Below are 13,806 nucleotides of genomic sequence, written 5' to 3'. Positions count from 1 at the left end.
CCTGGTCACCCTACAGCCTATGAGAGGAAAGCAGAAAAACTTCCTTTTCCCTCTACGGAAGAGCGGGGCGGACAAGGAGGGAAGTGAGTAAGGCGAGAGCATTTGTATCTTGTCTTGACGGATATAAGAAGTTTGAAACCTGAATGAATTTTTCTACATGAAAATACCTGTTTAGCGTTGAAAAAGATGAATCATCACCCTTCTGCTTTCCCCTGTCTGCCTGTCACGCTGACTAGCCACACACCCAACACGATTTCAAGCGTAGAGAGCAATCGATAGACGGGGCGGGTGTATGAATGAAGAGGCTTTGTACACTCGACGGTGTAGTGCTTCTTTCCCGGGCAAAACCAATCGTCGTACTGGGGCAAGAAGAGCACAGGAATCCAAGAAGACGGTGTTTCATTATTGTCCGATTCCCTTTCCTTGTACTCCCTAGGATAGATGGACCAACAGATACGGGAGAGTCACCCACTCGCCCCTAGTACATGATCGTCAACAGCGAGCTAGTGGAAGTCCGCAATAACTATACACGCCTACCACTCAAGAAGAAGAGGCCCCCTCCTATCACACACCCCCATCCACTACGATGGTTGCTTCTTCCTAGTTGGACAGCAGCTAACCTAGTTGCTCATCGCACAACATTCCTATGCATCCTTTATTGGTCATCACGACCAAACAAGACATTCCTCCTGGCAAGAACCTTTATCGGCATCAATCAGTAGTAAAGAATTCCCCTCCCCCTCGCGCCTACTTTTTGACGGCTCGAAGACAGAAAGCAAGCCTTTCTTTCCACTTCGACAAGCGCGAGAAACAGGAAGTTGTCAGCACCCTTCAGCAACTTCATTACGAAAAAGAAGAAACATCTACGGGAATATCTACTCAGCGCACATATCAAATGTAGACACATATCTCTTACCCTCTTTTCCCACCCTTCTCTCAAGACTTTTGACTGTCTTGTCTTCATTCATATCACTTGTGTTTTGACGTCTTTACTACTGCCTCAACCAAGATCTGAAACAAAACTTGGAACAGCTTCAGAGACAATACAATACAAACGGAAAAAGTGTCCGTACAGAACCTAGTGCTCCAATCAGGCGTCAGCACAACGAATATGATCAGCGCCTCCATCTCGCGAGACAAAGAAGAATCAAGAAGATTACGCAACAACCTTCAGAAACACAAATACACGCCTTTCCGTATGCGAGATGCTCAACAACCTAGGTCAAACTATGGTTCGTTCCCTATTTATGAAGAACGGACCTAGGACGAAGGAGTAAAGAAACCCTAACAGGCATCAACATCACCAAAAAAGGTGTCTTAGTTCTCTAAATTTTTCTTGTCGTTTGCTTTCTCTACCGTTCGATACTTGCCGACTTCTGTCGCCCGAAAATGGGGTGTGTAATGGTACTGCCATTGGAGAGATTCTCCACTGTTCTTTCTTCCCCCCGGCCCAGTCCGAAGACACATTTGGTTAACCTTTGGATCGAGTCTCTCCTGTCTCGCAGTAACTCACTCCAACTTTACCTCCTCACTGACGGTTTAGGTACATACACCCTCCCACCGGAATCATGTCTTCACGCAGGAAGTGGACACGAGAAAAGGACGAAGGAAGACCATAGTTTCGTCTCTTACACACCCCAGTCTCCCTTCTCCTCATTCTCCTGCAGAACTATCAAAATATCTAGATATTTATAGTTCTGATGAAATCTCTCTCCCTCTCTCTCTCTATATATATATATGTGTATATACATGGGAGAGATCCCACAAGCTTTCAATTGCTTGTGGAATCTCTCGCACCGATTTGTTCCATGACCACTAGGAGACGATTCATGAGGACTCTTAAGCCCTCTAGGTGCGCTTCATTCTTCCTCAGCTGTCTTTCAAAGATGTCTCGGTGCTGTAAACAGATTTGAGCAGCAGACGGGCAGTCCTGACTCGCGACCTCCGACGAGAAAGCTTGTCGCTGGCGGCCTGCATAATAGACATTCTCTGGTGTAGACTGATATGAGGGCGGCGAGTGAAGAAGACGCATGGCATCTCTCTCTCCTGATTGTCCATTTTGTGTCCGGTGGGTCTGGGTGTTGGTCGTGGGAATAGCTGATTCAAATACAGCAGAAGGAGACGAAGTCGACGGGAGAGAAGAGGAGTAAGGGAAAGAAGGAGGAGTGGATGAAGATGGAAGACCATAGATATCCTGAGAAGGGCGAGTCCTCTCAGGATTCCTAGGAGATTGTTCTTGGTGACTGCGAAGATGATGAGAATGCCTTGAGGAATCATTTTGAGAGAAATACGAAGAAGGAAAACAAGACATGCTACCATGAGGTAAGGGCTGAGGAGCTGAGAGAGGGGGAGAAGAACTACTACTACTTTCTATGTCACGGGATGGTGAGGATGATGAGTGACTTCCAGGAAACGGAGAAGAATTCACGAGAGGGGAAGAAGAGCCGTCAGCAGATGTAGCAAACTGACTTATCTCGAAAGCAGTGGATGTCTCTCTACACGTTCCTGAAGCTGCGGAAACACATGTAAGAGGCGTAGGATCCAAAGCCAAAGAATGGCGTGGAGAGATCGGACGACCTCCCAGCAGATGAGGAGTTTGAGGTGACAATGAGAGAGAGGAAGAACATTCAGGTACTCCCGAGGATCTGTTGGTAGTATGGTGAAAGTTTCCTGGAGCAGGGGAAGAAGGAGAGGTGACTTGTATGGAGGGCGGAGTAGGAGTTCCCCTTCGACCTAGATCAATCATCGGGAGACTGCCTGGTGTCGACTCTAGACCAGCATTGTTCTCAATCCATGAGGACGACGAACACATTGGGACTGCCGTACCATCATCATTTTCTCCTCTTCGTCCATTTCCTACAATATTCCTTCCTCCTCCTGCTCTGTCTCTCTCTCCAACCTGACTATCTCCTCTACCACCCCGTGCTGCTATAGCTGCAGCCTGCGCAAATGCTATAGCGTCCTCCGGATCTTCTTCTTCCCTCACCCATACAGGGGGAGGTGGTATGCCTCCGATCGTATCGCGCGTCACTACTGGGTGTTGTGAGAAAGAAAAAAGAGACTCTCCTTCGCCTCGAGGGCCTTCTCTCCTCTCTCCCTCTCCGGGTTCTTCGCTTCTCTGTAATGACTGGCAGTTGATTGGTGAAGCAGGCCCGGAAGTAGGCAAAGGAGACAGAGCGAGATACAGCACAGGACTCTCATCAGCACGCGCTGAAGAAGAGGAACCAGAGGCTTGCGGTTCGACTACTGATTCACTACGGTAAATTACTGCAGGTGTTCTCTCCAAGGAAACAGCTTCGGTAACAGAAGAGAACGCTCCAGACCTATCGCAAGCCATAGGAGAAGAAGCATGAAGTGACGGCGCAGGTACGGTAGATACAACAGGGGCTGAACCAGAATACAAAGCCGGTGAAGGATGTGAGGAAAGTACATTTGGCTGTGCGGAAATTGTACTGAGCCCAGCACAACCAGAAGAAAACTCGCATCCGTCAGATCGTAGGCTATTATTGCCACACCCACGGCTATCTTGTAGTCCTCCTTCTCCTCCCAAAGGAGCTTCACACGACCGGCCCGCCGTCGCTGATAGCGAGCTCGGACAAAGATCTCTAGCGGAACCAGGCGATACTCCCGTAGGGAGGGGCGACAAGTAAGGAACGCCTGAAGTGTCCTGAGGTAGGAACCGGTAATCTGGAGTATCGGTAGAGTGCGCATTTGCGTTGTCGATGAAACAGCTTGGGAACCCTGAAGCAGCAAGATAACTCTCTGTTCCTCGCCTTCCCCTCGGTGTCGACGGGACGCAGACAGGACCAGAAGATGAAGCTGAAGTGGCTAAATCTGGATGTAATGCAGCCGGCCGCCGATTCCGCGAGGGTTCCTCAGCGGGGTTTCGACCTGACGCATGCATTACTCTGGGAGGTGAAGACGAGGGAAAGGAGTCAGACGGGCGCGTAAAAGCGACAGAAGGGGGCGGAAGAGTGTGAGACGATGAAACTTGTTGTGAAGAAGAGTATGTGCGGTTTGGGAGCAAGGGATGAATAGAGGAAAAGGATGCACATGCCGTCTGATGAGCGTGAAGCAACTCCAGACCACGTTGTCTCCGCCGCTGCGAGGATTCATGAAAATGTACAAATGCTAACTGGTCACGGTACAGCAGTTCCCATTTCAATTGGTTCTCTCTCAGGTGCAAGCTTAAGACGTATGCCAAGCCCTCCTTCATACAAGAGAATACCTTTCGGCCATCTGCTGTCGCAGGTTCCCCGTCTTCCTTATCCCTGTGAATTGTAGAAGTCTCTCCTGAGGGTGACTGTACCCCCCTTGACTGGACATAAGACTCATCCTCCCCGTGCTGCTGAACACGACAGAGAGACATCTCAACTAAACCGTCCCCTGGGCCGCCCGTAAGTAGTCTCTCACGAAGATCGTCATAAGTATTCACAGGAGACGATATCATCTCCGAAGTGGAAGTTTGGAATCCGCGAGACTGATGAATCAAGGAGATGGCCCTTCTCCGCCAAGCGGCAGGCAGGAAGATGGGCTGCACTGAATGCCGTCGTAGCTGCGAAGTCTGAACCCGAGGGCGACGAGAACAAGGAGGACACGAACCACGGTGACGTGGTCCATTTGTTCTTCTCATTCTTTGACAAGCTCTATCACCGAAAGAACCCGCGGGAACATTTGTCGAAGCACCTGAAACTCCCGCATCAGCTTGGAGTGCAGACTCCTCCTTAACTTCCATTTCAGCCACCGACTCGTTACTCTTCCCTGGGCCATCTTGTTCCTCCTCGTTACTGCTCGCCTCTCCATCCTCCTTACTCCCTTGATGTTCTCCTTCTCGGCACTCTAGTTGTCCTAGTTCACTCCCTTGTGAACAAGAGCCACCCGGTACTCTCCACCACTTCTCCTCTGCTGCGCTAGAAGTTGTTCGTACATTGCGTCGCCCTTCTCCGCCCGTTTGTATCCCTTCTTCCTCTTCCTCATCCGAACTGGGGTCCACGAACTCCGTGGTGATCACAGATGCTATCGACCTTCTTACACGAAGGGGATGGTCTTCCTCTTCTTCGTCCCGTATAAACCCATCCTTATCACTTTCTTCTTCTGATGCGATCTGGTGTTCTAAGTGATCGAGTACGGACGGACAGAAGCCCTCTTCGTCGTCTTCTGAGGCACTGTCATTCTCTTGTCCCCCGTTCCTCCATTCGGCGACAACCAAATCTCTTCTTCGATCTCCTCGACCTTCCCCAGATGAAAACACCCTCTCAGCTTCACCTCTTCCCGAGCACTGAAGTCCCTCCATCTTTTCCTTACTCCTTTCCATTCCCTCGGAACCTCTCAGCCAGGACGAAAACTCACTCTCCATGGAAGCTAGAGATTCAGGAGATAGCGCCTTATAGGACGGGGAGACTACTGAGGAGCTCTGCGACGGGCCCGCCCGGGTGCTCCCCTCACACGGAGAAAGACATGGAGAGGGAGAACAGATCCCTGAGACCTGGCACGGTCTCGTTGTCTCTCCCGCGTCTTCACCGCCCCTACCATCACAAAATCCAGCCCGTGTCGTCTGATGACCTTCTTCCCGGCTTTCTACGGACTCCTGTTCGCTTCCTATTGAAGAATTACACGCCCTCGTGCGCCGTTCTGCCTTCTCTTCAATGCTCGAGAACGAACCCCGAGACGATGAGGAAACTCCGAACACTGCGGAGGAAGCCCCCGAGAAAGACTCATCTGGACTGTGAACTGGGTGAACGGAAGCACACTCACCGGCTGAGGCCACTGTGTGACGATCAGAACACCGTGGAGAGTGGTCGAAAGAGCGGCATGTGTTTTGGTGTACGAACACCTCCTCCTCCTCTCGACAGTACCTTGGTACCAACTCCCTATGCACCTCAGATCTACTGACGTCGCGCGCAAGTGTGTGTAGATTCACCGCCCCAGACACAGTCCCCCTTGGACGCGCTCCTCTATCATGACTCTCGGCCGTAGGGTTCCCCTCCATTTGCGAAGAAAGAGGCTGTCCAGTTAAGCAAGGTTCTGATGTTGTTGAGTCCCTCATCCGAGAAGAAATAGAGGAGGACGTCTCCTGACGCCGATAGTACGTCAGAACACGATCTAGACGAGACTGGGCCTGAACGATGGGACGCAGACACGGATGAATGAAAAACCTCATGCCTAGCAGCAAGCAACGTGCAAAGTTAAAAGACATTCTGTACATAAAAAGAAACCAAACCTGGACTACGACGCTCTCTACACCGGCTCAGTGGCTCGTCCGCACACACAGTACAGTAGACCCCTCAGCTATCAGGACAGACAAACAGGTTCAAACAGTAACAGAAAGAACAGCCAGTTTCTCTGTTGTCCTCTTCATCGTGTCTCCCACAGCAAGGAGGAAGGCTGAGGTCGGAATAAAAGAAACTTTCCCTCTTTCCCCTTTCTGAGAGAAGTACAGTTTGGCTACATTCGTTCGCTCGCAGTGGGCACTCTCGTATGCGGATACAAGGCCAAAACGAGGACCACTAGCACCACCTGTTCCTGCCGCACCACAAGGCCGCCAAACGACTCTTGCCAACGTGGAAGAACAGAAAAAGCATACACAGCGATGCAACAGAAATAGAAACAAACACTGGCATGGTTTCTCCTGACAATCCAACTGACTAGGCAGTATTTTGAGGACTTTCGCCTACACCTAAATCAACCAATCTGTATGACTCCTCATCATACCTGAATATGACCAGGTAAGAAGCGACCTCTCTAACTCTCTCTACCCCTTTTCCGCCTTCGTATCTAGAAGAGACTGTCCCAGGAGCTACAGCCCCACTGACACTCGCCCAAACTACACAGGCATCACCTCACAGCACTGAGTGACAACGATAAGCGATCTCTCTCTCGACAACTTTTCTAAAGTCCTCATCTGCTATGCAGGCGCTTCAATTGAAATGATCTGGAATGTCTAGATGATGATTATGGGAGGGAACTTGCTAAAGGACGGCGGGTGACGCGACCGCGGCTGTGAATGCTTAACGGAAGTCGGTTCTCTTCTGTCATAGAAAAGCTTCAGTGGACGGAGAGAAAATAACGCACTTCTGTTTGCAGCTCCTGCTATTTAGAAACGGAGGTGTACGCTCTCTGGTGTCTGTAGGAAAAAGTCAGTAAGATTCCTAGAGCCTGGACATCAGAAACTCACATCAAGGAGTAGATGATTGAGCAGATCTACCGTGTTCCTCTGATAGAGATTATATGCCTGGAGTAAGGACAGCCATGTCCTTTCTCCAGCTGTATCAAGAACCCCGTCCGAACACCTTTGTACTCGATCACTCAGAAGAGCAACCTCCATCCCTAAAACCACACTGCGTAAACAGAACGCGTGTTCTCCGTCGCCGTCATCTTGGAGGTCTATCCACCGAGGGGGACGCGATACGGGCGGTGCTGTGGGTGATTGCCGATGAATAGGGCTGGTAGAGGCACGATCTACCGATGATCGGTGGCTAGAGAAGGATCCTCGAGAAGAGAAAGAAGAAGTATGAGATGGTAAGCCGTCACAAGGAGAAGAAGTAACTCGATGATCTCCCGCAGACGGCGACGTCGGTGTACCCATGTGACGGGCCGGATAGGAACTGGTCAAATCTGAGGAGCACGCTTCGCGTGCTAGACTTCCTCTTGTGTGGTGCCGGAGTGTATGTAGACCGGGTTCCGGGGGTATACCCCCATGCCGGCGCTCAGCCGTACTTGGGGAGCTGACATGCACTATACCGCGACAGCCATGCTGGCTCCCTCCATTACTGTTTCCGAAGGAGAGCGAAGGCAAGCTGGGAGAAGAATAATAACCCCCCGACCGCGGAGCGCTGTTCTGTGACATCTCGGCCACGGCAGGAAAAGGCGCGAACCGACTCAAAACGCTACGGCGAGCACTTTCGTGCACACGGCGCCGACAAAAGCACAATGGTGCCCCGAATGGCGACAGCCTCCGAGTGAAAGAACAAAACCGTCCGTCAAAAAAATGGACTCCGAAAACTAGTTTACGAAAGAATAGGTCAGAATGAATGGAGAAGGACCAAGATCAACACGACAACGGAAACCGGACAATTAGACACACGGCGATATCAGTGCTAACCCTTCGCGAGAAAGTTGTCCACGAATTTACAAGAACACTGGAAAAACAAGGGAAATAACGGAGAAAGAAGGGAAAAAAGGAAACCACAAGCCAAGAAAAGACTGAGATAATCCAATAGATGGGAGTTGATACGCTCGTCGCCCCTGCAACATTCGTACCTCGGCACCACCCGTGCTAACTCTGGCCAACTCTCCGCGAAATCCCAGCTATCCTGAGAGCACCAGTGCAGCTCGTAGATTTCAGTTCCTTCTTCTATGTGAGTAAATGGATATGATACGACAAAACCACGCGATTGCTGCTCAAGGGTGCATCAGAGACGACATCATTCAAAAGGGGAAACCGAGTGCCCTACCGTGCAAAATGATGCCATCAGGTGACTTATGGCAAGTCGGATGAGTCCCGCAGCATCGCCCTCGTCCCGCACGATATTGTTGACCTGAGCTGCGTGGTCAAGAGGGAGCCGCCTCCGAGTGAAGAAAGCCCTCTGCTGAAAAAAACTGTCTCCTTACCACACGAGAAGCCTGGGAAAGAACACCCTCATATCACCCGTGGCATCTCCCATTCCAAGCGAAAAAAAGGATACACATGGTGGCCTTCCGGGCCGAGTAGGAGTGGGTTGTTAACTCGCCGTTTGAGAGGTAGCTCGCTGCTCTCACATTACGCGCCTAGGGCGACAGTAGCAAAGAATGCCCGGAAAGAACTGCTGTTGAGCCCCTTGTGCTTTCGCAAAACCTCTTCTTTCCCTGTTTCGGGGTGTCTACAAAGGAAGTCACCGGACCAGCGAGCACGCGGTGATGAACCTACCATACGTTTTTTTCTCAACACTCGTCGAGATTATGGTCCGAAGACCGGGGGAGTGAAAGGATACGCACCCACCAGGCATAGGACGGGCACGAGGCGAAGGAGAAGAAATAATGATGCGTTGAAAGGAAATGACGTACTGCCACGTGCAATGACTCAACAGCGTGCAAACGTTTTTTTGCACTCTTCTGCAACAAGGGAAGTCAAGAAAAACTGAGTCGTGAGAGAGCGCCGTCCGTTCTTTGCGACAATCGACGCACAGTTGGGCTACACGCCACCATGTGTCACCAACCAAGGATCAGTTGTCCGCGGAAGCTGGTCCCGTCAGGAGGCCCATACAGCCACGACCATCGACACTTGGATGGTGACACCACCAACATCCGTTCTTTAAACGGATAGAGGGCTCGCGTGAAAACCCTTATTTCACCGCTGTATAGTCAAGTAGCCGTAGCGTAAACCTTAAGCAAAACTGGTCGGATCAAATCTTGCTCAACTGAAGCTGATGAACATGAAACTCCCCCTACATACCGTGATGTGGCGAGTGGCGATGTCTCGTGTTAGCGTGAACTCGCGCTTATCGTGTACTGTCCTCACGACGGAAATCTGTATTCCGATCTCTCATGGAACGGGATCAGAGATGGCCCTAAAAGACTCGCATGGCAATGTTCAGCCGATCAGATGAGCTAGTGAGTAAACGGACCGAACCTGAGCGGCCGGTCTAAAGTGCGGAGGCATAACAAACACGTCTTTGGTTCTGGTCTACAGCCCCTACCAAGAGTAGCTGAGCTCTCCTGGATGGGTGAGGCACGCTGGGAAACGAATGAACGGTAGTGTACGAAAGGCGGGGGGTGCGAGCGCATAACGCGGGCAGTTAGCGTTCGGCAATTTGAACTAGACGCTAAGAATGCAAGTCAGAAATGTTTCACTCCACCCGAAGCTTATTTGAGCGGCTCAGGTAGCACGGTCCAAGTGAATTCGTCTGAATGGTTTGAAGACAGCCCCCCGGTCGGGCGAAAAGCGGCTTCTACATTTCTGGTTGAACAAACTCATCTCAATTCACGCGAAACAGAGTTTGACAGATGCACACATTGGTGCGCTTGAAAAGATGAAGAAAAGAGGGAAGATTCTCCTTGTCCATTCTGCGAGCAAACTGTAGGTACGACTGAAGGCTCCACGCATCTATCCGTAGACGGGTTGTACTTCAGCCACTCACGGGAGGATACACGAATGGCGAAAAAATCGATACTTTCGGACGACCTTCCGTAGCTCGGCCACAAGCCAGGTAGTATCTATGTTCTTGTGTCTGCAGATGCATTCTGTCGTTGTTGAACGCTGAGGTATTGGTGGTCAGATGGAAGCCCGGCGGACAGGGGATAATACTTCGCTGCCTAGCCACACGGTTGCCTGAAAATATTTGCTGTACTCGTAGTGTCACTGGAGGAACCCGTGGCCGTGAGAGCTGTCATGGAGAGACTGGGAAAACCACTGACAGGAAAAAAATAGGCTTGAGATGGAAGGGAACAATACATTCAACACCCGGGTAAAGCAGAGATGGAGCACAGTCGGGTAAGAGGACATCCGTATTCCAAGGTGTGTGAGGTGAATTTCAAATTTTTCTCAAGACGGCTCAAGTACTACAGAAAGGTCACGACTTCAAAAGAAAAACAATTGAATGCCAAAAACTTGCTCCCCTTATGCAACATCGCTGCCCATCAGGGAGAAAATCAAAGACCTGATCGACTTTTTTCAAAGACTCTGCGACGTGTCGTAGATGTCGCTTCACGCACTAGACGTGGACCGAAGACATCACCAGTTTACAAAGAAGACTCATATGCTTTCAAAACACTAGGTTTCACATGTGTAACTGTTAGACAGAGCGGACAGAAAAAACGAGACGGAGAAGGGAATTGTAGAAAGACGACCCTGTAGGATTTCAGAGGCCTGCGGTACTCTTCAGTATTCAGAGGTTCACTTCTGGACAGGCATGAAAAGCTTGAACTCGGCCGGGAGCTCCTCTTCGCCGTACAACCGGTCGCTGAAGTAGATCCGACGAATTCTACAGTTCGCATGTATCTGAACTCTTAACGTCTCAACGTAGTTCGTTCCGTACGCCCGTCTTGTGAAGTCAGCGAGGTTGAACTGGATTTGATTCCAGCCCTCATCCAATCTCATAGGCATGGTGCATACGAAAGGCTTTACACGTGTGGTGCTCTACGAACATAAAGACAGATGGAGACGGAGAGAAATCAAGACAGGTAAGGAGGGAACGAAGGTGCGGTGAGGAAGAGGAGACAGGCAACACGGCATTTGATTGTCATCTCATGTCGAAAGACAGATTCCGACCATATTCCTGGCACAGTTCAAAAGAAGCAGTTCTCGTATCGTTCTAATAAAGAAACGAGGAAAGAACAGCGAAGTCCGCGTAAGGAAGTAGACGGGCACACAAGAACAAAGAGACGATTAAATGCTAGTCAGCCACAGAAAGAAACCGCAAGTGAAGAAGCGAGACGGACGCTAGACAAAAGATTCAGTCAGGCTTCGTATGTACACGGATATGCATATTAAAATGATATCCGTCAGAATTTCTCTCATGCCAGTTGAAGATGACGTCTAGACGGAATACTGTGTCAACATGCACGGAGATAGACAGACACGTAAATCGAGGAGTACATCAACATAAAATTATCTAGCCAATGTCATCTCCAGAGATATGGAACACAGCGTACCTGATAGTTAGAAGCTCTGAAGCGTCTGCGAATATCCTGATCGTCCAAGATCTGAACTTCAAAAGTGAAGTACTTTTTCATCTGATGTCATTCATGAGCACACGCACCAATAAAGGAAGTACACGAACAGACATAAGAGACACGTGGTTATGAAAAGCAGTATCCAAATCTTCCCTATCTGGATGAGGCGAAAGAAAACAAGGAAGAAATCTAAAGCGAAAAAAGAACACAAGCCAAACACCTACCAGCATATAAACGTCCATTCCCTTCCTTTTCCGGATAGAATCCGCAACGGACACTCAGGAAGCGGTATCAAACACAAGGTGATGAGGAGAAAGACTTGTGTCAACTTCAAGACTCATCGGAAATTCTTTCCCATTGACAGAAGCGCAGCGCCAGACAAAGCTTCACACGAGAGAAACAGAGCTTGTTCCGTGAACTCATTTCTTAGTTGTAACGTGACAGGCTACCTGAAGTCAAACCTGACAGAATCACCCGTGTCATAACTCAACCCCTTTCTTTTCGCGAAGCCATGAACATATACTGCATTATATATACATCTATACATACATGGATTATATCAACACGTAAATCTATATGTATGTTATGATTTACCAACGTATGTACGCATGTGTAGCTATGTCTCTTCGTGCGCCAAGTTCTGTCTATGAAGCTGCAAGGAAGAAAGAGCACTTACATTTTTGAGGATCATAACCAGAATTGGAAGTTTGATGCCAAGAGTTTGACCGGGGTCTGCCGGGCATACGATGTAGGTTGTCGACACATTCGTGCCCATGATTTCCAGTGCACAGCTTTGAATATCTTTATCTGTAAGACGCTTGATGTGGCCATTTCTCACATGCTTATCCCACACTTGTAATGGCTTTGACCTGGCACAAAGAAAGATAGAATACAAGAACAGATCATGTCCTGATGTATGTGAACATGTAGACGGTTTAGAGTATACCCGTGCCTTACATATTGCCCCCTAAAACCACTGCAGCTGAGCGTGATTTGTCGCTTAAGTGACGATCTCTTGAAATTCTTCTTTCCTGCTTACGTAAGAAAAAGCTCTGGTCAGAAAAGCAACTCGTGCGGACCAGTTGACATGCACGCTTGTATGTACTGAGGTATACATATATGTAACAAAGATGCGGGTGCCGAGGGCCACGTGTATGGAAGTAAGAAAGACAATGTGGGGTAAAGACGTGTGTTCGGAGGAAGTGGTTGAGGGAGACGAGCGCGGAGAGTCCGTTGCTGGTCCTCGCTGCTGTGAGCACGAAAACTTGTGGCAGGAGATCGGAGCTCCAGCTACTCCTTCGGTGCGCGAGCGTGTTAGTAGACCCGGTGTGCTGGACGCTGCACCCCCATTGAAAGAAGTGAGCCCCGAAAGAGGAGTTCAGAACAAAACCATGGCGTGCCCACAGAACGTCCCTCTTCTTCGCTAGACGTATGATGTAATTTCAGCGGAAAAGTGAAAAGCGGAAGCCCGTGAACACGTCCGCAAAGACGCGGATGAAGGAGAACAGCAGCATATAGCGCTCGCCGGGGGACTTGGCACGTCCCCCAGCGAGCACAAGCTGAAAATATGCCGGCGAAGACGACACGCCAGACCCACAGAATTCGTCTCCCCGGAGAGAGGGCGCAGGGGAAAAGAAAGAAAGTGTATACCAGTCCTACGGGTGCACTTGAAACCCTAAACGCTCAGCGCCAACGCAGTGAGAGCGTGCTTTACGCCTCGGTTCGTCGGGAAAGCTAGACTAGCTGGAGTGGTGTTGTCAAGGCGCGGCTCCCACGAGCGAGAAAACAGGAAACACGCGCCGCTGACCAGGCACGCTTTGGGGTCGGGAGAGTGAACAGGAGATTCTAGACCTAGAGCCGCCTCGCCGGAAGTCTGGTCAACCGACTCAAGGCCGCGATGCAGAACCGCAAGGTCCACAGAAGAGCGCCGTCGTCACTTACCCCAAGCTGTAGAGAATAGAGATGAAGCCAGACTGAAAGGCATTCTGAAACATGGTGGAAGACTTGTGGAAAAAATGAGTCGCTTCCGCGTTCCTTTTCCAATAAAACGTGCGAGGGAGCGGGTGTGACTTTACGCTTAGGAGCGAGAAGATACGAGAGATCCTGAGCCAGGCCTAAACCTGGACAGACGAGAGCAAGTTCAGTTGGCAGAAAAGA

General features: G+C 50.0%; 2 protein-coding genes across 2 annotated transcripts; both read right to left on the bottom strand.

Moving 5' to 3' along the window:
• Positions 1-39: 39 nt before the first annotated feature.
• Positions 40-9,105, bottom strand: CSUI_005430 (uncharacterized protein). Its single transcript, XM_068065606.1, has 2 exons — positions 7,175-9,105; positions 40-6,118 (listed from the first exon to the last, which is right to left on the bottom strand). Exons 1-2 carry the CDS (start codon positions 7,844-7,846, stop codon positions 1,772-1,774), a joined length of 5,019 nt encoding a protein of 1,672 aa, XP_067922415.1. The 5' UTR covers positions 7,847-9,105; the 3' UTR covers positions 40-1,771.
• A 1,003-nt stretch (positions 9,106-10,108) lies between these two features.
• CSUI_005429 (transcription factor iib) lies at positions 10,109-13,715 on the bottom strand. The gene is made up of 4 exons (XM_068065605.1): positions 13,591-13,715; positions 12,326-12,558; positions 11,629-11,709; positions 10,109-11,113 (listed from the first exon to the last, which is right to left on the bottom strand). Exons 1-4 carry the CDS (start codon positions 13,631-13,633, stop codon positions 10,871-10,873), a joined length of 600 nt encoding a protein of 199 aa, XP_067922414.1. The 5' UTR covers positions 13,634-13,715; the 3' UTR covers positions 10,109-10,870.
• Between the last annotated feature and the right edge of the window lie 91 nt (positions 13,716-13,806).

The sequence above is a fragment of the Cystoisospora suis genome, assembly GCF_002600585.1.
Source record: "Cystoisospora suis strain Wien I chromosome Unknown contig_2632, whole genome shotgun sequence".
Classification (NCBI taxonomy): Eukaryota; Apicomplexa; class Conoidasida; order Eucoccidiorida; family Sarcocystidae; genus Cystoisospora; species Cystoisospora suis.
This window is presented reverse-complemented; position numbering and strand designations above follow the sequence as displayed.

What these genes read in the sequence shown, in the direction of transcription:
- CSUI_005429 (XM_068065605.1), bottom strand. Translation starts at nt 13,633, where the DNA reads ATGCCTTTCAGTCTGGCTTCATCTCTATTCTCTACAGCTTGGG. An exon ending in TCTATTCTCTACAGCTTGGG is followed by an intron (nt 12,559 to 13,590) that starts GTAAGTGACGAC and finishes CACATACATCAG; the next exon opens with GACATGATCTGTTCTTGTAT. An exon ending in TCAGAGCTTCTAACTATCAG is followed by an intron (nt 11,114 to 11,628) that starts GTACGCTGTGTT and finishes TTATGTTCGTAG; the next exon opens with AGCACCACACGTGTAAAGCC.
- CSUI_005430 (XM_068065606.1), bottom strand. Translation starts at nt 7,846, where the DNA reads ATGTCACAGAACAGCGCTCCGCGGTCGGGGGGTTATTATTCTTCTCCC. An exon ending in TCAATCATCTACTCCTTGAT is followed by an intron (nt 6,119 to 7,174) that starts GTGAGTTTCTGA and finishes CCCATCGTTCAG; the next exon opens with GCCCAGTCTCGTCTAGATCG.